This window comes from Apodemus sylvaticus, chromosome 22 (genome assembly GCF_947179515.1).
Source record: "Apodemus sylvaticus chromosome 22, mApoSyl1.1, whole genome shotgun sequence".
Taxonomy (NCBI): Eukaryota; Metazoa; Chordata; class Mammalia; order Rodentia; family Muridae; genus Apodemus; species Apodemus sylvaticus.
Window position 1 is genome coordinate 31,838,652 of NC_067493.1, and position 7,844 is coordinate 31,846,495.

A 7,844-nucleotide genomic window follows, 5' to 3' on the forward strand; every position below is an offset into this window, starting at 1 on the left:
CTCACTCTGTAGATCAGACTGGCCTCGAGCTCAGAGACCTACCTGCCTCTGCCTCTTGAGTGCTGGAATTACAGGTGTACAGCTAGCTGAGTGTTTTTTTCTCTCTTTGTTCATATATATATATATATATACATATATATACATATATATATATATATTTTGTTGTTGTTGCTTTTATGAAACATGTTCCTGTTAGCTAAGCCTTCAGAGATCTGGGTTTTGGGCACCGTGGCACCTGGATTCAAACTCTTTAGTTCCCAGTTTTTACACAGTCTGGATACAAATCTTTTATTAAATATATGATTTTCAAATATATTCTCCCATCTCATGCTTCTTTTACCTTCTCTATTATTATTATTATTATTGTTATTATTGCATGTGCATGTGTGTATGGCATATGATGGGTGAGAGCACACATGTGGCAGCCGCACCACTGTTTGGAGGTCAGAGGGCGACTGTGGCGCTGGGTCTCGGCTCTGTTTAAGTAGGTCCCGGGGATCAGGCTCAGGTCTTTAGGCCTGGACAGAATGCACTTTATCCATCGAGCCATCTCTCCAACGCTTTTCTCTCTAGACCAGGCCGGCGTCAGACTCTCTATGGAGCTCAGGATGGAACTGAGCCTCTTGCCCTCTGCCCTCCACCTCCCACCTGCCCGGCCCAAGCGTGGACCACGGCGCTCAGCTTTGTGCATCCTGTTCTCATGCAGTTTTGGTCTTTCATAAAAGTTGTGTTTTTGCGACAGGGTCTTACATTGTCATCTGGAGCTCTCTAGTTTAAACTGGCCTCGAGCCCGTGCCAATCCCCCGGCTGCGGTCTACTAAGTGCCTGTATTACAGGTGTGAGCCATTGTGTCCAGCCTCCAAGGTTTCTTTTTTTCTTTTTGGATTTGTTTTTTTGGAGACAGGGTTTTTCTGTGTAGCCCGGCTATCCTGGAACTCACTCTGTAGACCAGGCTGGCCTCGAACTCAGATATTCACCCGCCTCTGCCTCCCAGAGTGCTGGGATTACGGGCGTGTGCCACCACTGCCTGGCTTGCCTCAAAGGTTTCTAAATGTTATTTTTAAATTTATTTATTTTGAGTGTGCTTGGAGAGTGTATGTGCACGGACATAGGCTCAGAGGACAGCTTTAAACTTTCCTTCTTCTATTATGTGACCCAGGGCCCCACCTCAGATCTTTAGGCTTCACAGTAGGTAGTTTTACCTATAGCCCCTCCAGCCTTGAAATTTTGATGAACAACAGTTTATCTTTCTTTCCCACCCCACCTTGACCCTGTCTCTGGACTCTTTGCCTGACTAGCCTTTTGTCCAATTGTTTTCGTGCTAACAGTTTCCTCTTCAGAGCCACTGGCCATGCTATGGTCTTAAGGCCCTTTTCTTTCCTTGCTCTGTTTCAGAAGCACTTGGTTCTGAAGCATGCATTGTGCTATGTTTGCATTTCTGTCTAGAAAATGAATTGGCTGGAGTCATAACTCAAAACAGTAGCGGGTACAAAGCCCTGGGTCCCTTCCCCAGCACTGCAGAAATCAGCTATGCTGGCCCACACCTGGAATTCCCACACTTGGCAGCGGGAGGTAGGAGCAGACCTTCAAGGGCACTGTCATTGAGTCTGATGCCAGCCTGGCTCAGAGACCCTTTCTCCGATGGACTTGTGTTTCCGCATTCTCTGTTTTATTGATTTTTGTATCTACACATCTGCCAGCAGCACACTTTTCTTAATGACTGTATTTACATGGCTGGCCCAATGGATCAGTGTGTGAAGAGCCTGCTGTGTGAGCCTTTGATCCTCAGAGCCAATGGAAAGGTTGTGGAATTGACTTCACAACGTAGATGTTCCTGCATTGCATCACCATACACGCAATAGCCATAGCTTTAAAAGCAAATATATATATTTTAATTTTTTATATATGTGTCTGTGTGTCTGGGCACACAACAGGCCAGAAGAGGCTGTCCGGTCTCCTGAAGCTGGAGTTACAGTGCCCGTGAGCCATTCGACATGGGTACCAGGAATGAACTCAGGTCCTCTGGAAGTCATCGTGAAGAGCAGCAAGTGTTCTTAATTGATAAGACAATTATGAGTCCGGCAATGTTACAAAATCATTTTATTCAGTCCACTTATTTGCCATAAGGTTCAGGATGAACTTATTAAGATCGTGCAGTCGGGCACACCTGAAATATTAGCACTGAGGAGGCCAAGGCAGGAGCATGAGGTTTAGGCTAGCGTGAGCTACCACCAAAAAAAAAAAATAATAATAATAAAGATTTTTTTTTTTGGCTTTTATGTGCAACTCTTCCTGAGGCTTCCCTAAAACGTTCATTAAATATATAGATCAACTCGGAGCTAAGTAAGGTCTAGAATGTCAAACCTTTCATCTTAACCTAAATCCTAGAAGTTAGGGATGTAGGTTAGTTGAGTGAGTGTGCCCGCTAACCCTGGCGCTCACAAGGTGGAGGCAGGAGGATCAGAAGTTCGAGGTTGGCTATACAGCAGCGTGCACATTTCTCTTTCCAGTCTTCAATCGGATCCTGCCTAGGTGGGTGGCCTGGCGGTATCTGGGACGAGGTTCCAAACGCAGGCTTCACTCTTTTCTGCAGGAAACTGTCCAAAGGCTTTACCAATCTGGGCAGGGAGCCAGATCCCCACTCACTTTAAGGGGCTAGGAACCCAAGTACTGCAGTTCCTGTCCCTTCCGCCAGGGTGCGGCCGGTGGAGTGGGAGCAGCTGGAGTGCGGCGGGAGAAGACAGTAAAGAGGTGTGGCGGGAAGCTGCAGACCCTTGGCACCTAACGTGGGTCCCTTGCAGAGGGAGGAGCCCATGGTGGACATCCGGCTTTAACACGATCCCTTCGATTTCTCCGCTTCCGGGGCTGTCAGGACCTCGGGCGGGAAGTCAGCTGTCAACTCCACTGCTCAGAAGTGAGATGGAAGGGAGTGGATTACGGACTTCCGGCCCCTGGGCGATCCCAGCTCCAATGCCGACTCGGGATCGCAGTTCCGAATCCCCTTTTCCAACCCTGCTTCCCGCCTAGATCCTCGAGTCCCGCCCTGCCGGGGGAGGGGAAAACTGGGTGATCCGACCACGCCCCTCTTGGGCCCGCCTCTGTCAGTTAGTCCCGCCTCTGCTTGCTAGTCCCGCCCTTCGAAGCGCTCAAGAATAAGACTCTGAGAACCCTCAAGTCTCGCGAGCTTTAAATTCCCTTGCGCACGCGCATGAGGAAAGGGGGCGGAGAGAACGGAGGCCTAGAAGGCCACAAGCTCAACGGTTCCGGCTTGGGCGTGTTCGCGCGTGCGCAGTGCGTAGCCCGTGCTGGCGAGGCTGCCGTGCGTTCCTGTGCAGATCCCTTCTCCGTTCTTCTTCTGCGTATCGTGGGCAGCGGCGTCCACTTGGATCGGTCGGCGAGGCTCGCGCGAGTGAAGGGCACCGTGGAAGGGAGAAGGTAGGCGTGGAAACGCCTGGAATGGGAACCACGTGATGAATGAATTAAAACTGGGAGTGGAGAAAGCGGAAGTGGAAGGGATTGAGACGCTGGGAAGGAAGAGGGCGTGGAGGGCGCCCCCTTCTGGTTGCGCCCTTAGAAAGCTGGGCAAGAAAGGATTCTCTGGTCATTCTCCCTGAATCTCGTTCCTTCTCCGTGCCAGGACTCAGAGCATGGCAGAAAACAGAGAACCCCGCGGTGCCATCGAGGCTGAGCTGGACCCCGTGGAGTACACCCTTCGGAAACGACTACCCCACCGCCTGCCGCGGAGGCCCAATGACATTTATGTCAACATGAAGACTGATTTTAAGGCCCAGCTAGCTCGCTGCCAGAAGCTACTGGACGGAGGCACTAGGGGGCAGAACGCATGCACTGAAATCTACATCCATGGCTTGGGCCTGGCCATCAACCGGGCCATCAACATCGCCCTGCAGCTGCAGGCAGGCAGCTTTGGGTCCCTCCAGGTGGCTGCCAATACCTCCACCGTGGAGCTGGTGGATGAGTTGGAGCCCGAGACTGACTCTCGAGAGCCACTGACGAGGATCAGGAACAACTCAGCCATCCACATCCGAGTCTTCAGGGTCACGCCCAAGTAACGTTCATCCACCAAACCCTTCATGCACACACATCCATGTGGCCGAGGTTTCTGGTTGTTCACAGTGGCCCTTGTTTTCTGAGCTCTGTCAATGGACCTCTTATCAGAGCCTTGTTACCTCAGCTTAGAGGACTGAGACTGGAGAGCCCAAGAAGTGAATCTTCTTGTCCTGTATAATAAAATATTAAGTTGTGTTGGTGCTGGGCTTCGAATGGCCTCTTCTGCCTAGTGTAATTCTGTGTGTACTTGAATAGGAATGGTAGGAAACTTTGAAAGTATTTTTAGGCCACAGGAAAGCAACCCACATTAGACCCCAGTGTGACAGGAATCAAGTGTGTTGAGTGTAACACAGAAGCTCGGTTGGTACAGTGTGCTCTCAGGACGATGAGAGAGTAGACTCATCTACTGAGCCAGCTACAGCTGGGATGCACCGGGCTCTCATGGTTCCCAGGTTTGGGAAAAGAAAAGGTTTAAAAGCCGGGCGGTTGTGGCACACGCCTTTAATCCTAGCACTGGAGAGGCAGAGGCAGACGGATTTCTGAGTTCGAGGCCAGCCTGGTCTTCAGAGTGAGTTCCAGGACAGCCAGGGCTATACAGAGAAACCTTGTTTCAAAAAACAAAAGAAAAGGTTTAAAGGTGAAGGAAGTATGTTGTGGATATAACTCAGCAAAGGTGTTGTGACCAGTGTTACCTAGTTGCCTAGCGTATGTAGGGTTAGGCCTGAGGTTAGGCCCCTATAACCACAAGAATTATGCCGGGGGAGGAACGGGGAGATGGCTCAATAGGAAAAGCACTTGTCAAACAGCCATGAAGATTTGAATCAGCAGAACCCATTTTACGCTGGGCACTGTGGCACTTGAATCTAATTTCCGCGCTTCTCCAGGGAGATAGGCACCAGAGACCGGAGAATGCTCTAGCTTGTGGGCTAGCTGCTCCGGCATCAACATCAACAAGAAACCCTGACTGAAGTGGAAGGTGAGGACTGACACCTTGAAGCCTTTAGACTTGATTTACATGTGTGATGTACCACATGTACCCGTACTCACGAACACACATGCAAAAAAAATCTTCTAAGATGAGACTAGCCTTCTAAATATTAAGCTTCGGTGAACTGACAGTTGTTTGCTGGTAGTCAAACCAAGGGCCTTTGTACACTAAGTCTATTTGTTGCTGAGTTACACTCCCAGCTACTCAATGGCGGATTCTAAGTAACCCTTCTGCTGCTAAGCCCCCAGCTCTCGAGCTGACACTTTTGACTGTTACACTTAATTCCTGCTCCAGTGCAGCTCATGTGTTTCTGGGCATCTGTACTCTGCAGAGTCTGAGATCAGCCTGGTTCCGTTGTTTCATGTTCTTGCCAGCTCGCTGTGATCTAGAACCAGTTTTTGGGCACACGTGGGCACATGCTTAGCTGAGGTGGGAAGAAACGGCTCTTCATCTGGGCAGCACCATTCCATGGGCGCCCAAACTAAATAGAGAAACTGGAGGGACTACCAAGATGGCTCAAGGGGTAAAGGCAAGGCTGACAACCTGAGTTAATCCCCAGGGCCCACAAAGTGGAAGAGAAGCAGCTCCTGAAAGCTTTCTCCCGACACATGTCGGTTGGCTTTAGGAGCTACACAGTGGCTGACAGGTTTGTTTCTGAAATGCTAACTGGCCTGGGTGTGATCACACACACATTATCCTTGACACTTAGGCTAAAGCAGGAGGGTGAGTTTGACACCAAGCTGGGCTACATAGCCAATTTAAGATCAGTCTGAGCTACAGAGCAAGACTCTTCTCTCCAAAGCAAACCCGCAGAGTGAAGAGATGCTTACGGACTTGGAGAAAATCTTTGCCACCCATGCATCTGACAGGAGATTAGTGCCTAGAATTACAAAGATCTCCCCAGATCGCCAGGAAATAAATCCTTAATTAAAGGACTAATAAACTGAATAGAAAGTCCTGAAAGGAGGGACTGGGGAGATGGGGTCAGTGGTCAAAAACACCAGCGGCTTTTCCAGACGACTCCGGTTCAATTCCCAGAACCCTCACGGTTCCTCCAGTGCCAGGGCATTCAACCCCTTCTCATGGCCTCCCTGGGCACCAGGCATGCTCATGATGCACAGGCATACTTGCAAGCAAACCATGTAAAAATATTTTTTTTCTGAGACAGGGTTTCTCTGTGCAGCTCTGTCTGTCTTGGAACTCACTCTGTAAGACTGGGCTGCTGGGGAGTGGTGGCGCATGCCTGTAATTCCAGCACTCTGAGAGGCAGAGGCAGAGGCAGGCAGACTTCTGAGTTCAAGGCCAGCCTGGTCTACAGAGTGAGTTCCAGAACAGCCAGGGTTACACAGAAAAATCCTGTCTCAAAAAAAAAAAAAAAATAAGACTGGGCTGGCCTTGAACTCATAGTGATCTTTCTGCCTCAGGAGATGCACACACCACTATCTGAGAGGGGGGAGGGGAGAGGGGGGAGGGAAGGAGGGAGAAGGGAAGGAGGGAGAGAGCGAAATTAAAAGAATAAATATTTTGGTCAATAACTAATTAGAAAAAAATCAACACCCTTAGCTATCAGGAAATGTTAATTTAAAATATGTTATGTCCTAGTCAGGATGGCTCTCAAGCAAACAAACTTAAAAGGCTGGCAAGCGTGTGGTGGGAGGGCGAACTGGCACAATCACTTTGGGAATCAGTATAGAGAGTTCTCCAAAAGCTAAAGGTGGAACTACAACTGCGATGTGACCCGGCCTAACCACTCCTTGACATATACCCACAGGGCTGTAATCAGAATACACCAGGGATTCCTACCCATCCGTGTCTGTTGCTGCACAGACACAACGCCAGCATAGGTGGCTACAACTGAATGGATAAAGAAATGTGGTCCAGGGCAGGTGAGAGGGCAAAGGCTCTCTCTCGCCTCTGAGCTCGACAGCCTGATGGCCAGGGCCCACAGAGAGAAGGACAGAACTAAGTCCTACAAGTTGTCCTCTTTGAGCAGACACATGAACACACACACACACACACACTGAGATTTACACATGCCATAGCAAATCTTATGAAGAGGGAGAATATGGCTCACGTACATAATGGGGTTTTCTTCAACTATAAAGAAAAATTATGACATTTGTAGGAATACGGAGGGAGCCAGAGATCAGTAAGTGGAAAAAGCCAGACTCATAAAACGCACGTGTTTTCCCTCATATATGGGGTGCAGATTTATTTGTTTATTTGTGTGTGTGTGTGTGTGTGTGTGTGCATATGTTTGTACACAGAGGTTGCTGTTCCGTGTCTTCCTCAATCACTTGTTATCTTATTTTTAAGACAGGGTTTCTTACTGAACCAATAGTTTTATCATTTCTGTTGAGCTGGCCATCAAACTTCAGGGACACTCCCCTCCCTGTCTCTTCTCCCTCAGCCCTCCTGTGGGTGGCAGGCTGCCACATGCAGCCTTTTGAATGGGTGCTAGGAAGGTTAAAGGGGAATAGAAGGAGAGAATAGGAATATATATGAATATCACTGGGCCATCCCTGCAGCACGTCTCCACTGTAGGTACCAAGCCTGGAGTCACAGGCATGAGCTACATGAAACAGATTGACTTCATTGTGACATTTTCTTTATAGTTTATCAATAGATATTGAGACGGGGTCTCATTTATTCCAGCCTGGCCTTAAACTCACCTTGGAACCCAGGATAGGCTTTAGGGCCTGATCTCCTGCTCCCACGTTCCAAGGGTTACTATTACAGGTTTATAATACCATGTTTGATTCATGAGATGCTGGAGATAGAACCCCTG

At 49.0% G+C, this 7,844-nt stretch overlaps 1 protein-coding gene across 1 annotated transcript; it reads left to right on the forward strand.

The window, feature by feature from the left end:
- The first annotated feature begins 3,225 nt into the window (after positions 1-3,225).
- Pop7 (POP7 homolog, ribonuclease P/MRP subunit) lies at positions 3,226-4,268 on the forward strand. The gene is made up of 2 exons (XM_052168620.1): positions 3,226-3,435; positions 3,638-4,268. Exon 2 carries the CDS (start codon positions 3,648-3,650, stop codon positions 4,068-4,070), a length of 423 nt encoding a protein of 140 aa, XP_052024580.1. The 5' UTR covers positions 3,226-3,435; positions 3,638-3,647; the 3' UTR covers positions 4,071-4,268.
- The last annotated feature ends 3,576 nt before the right edge of the window (positions 4,269-7,844 follow it).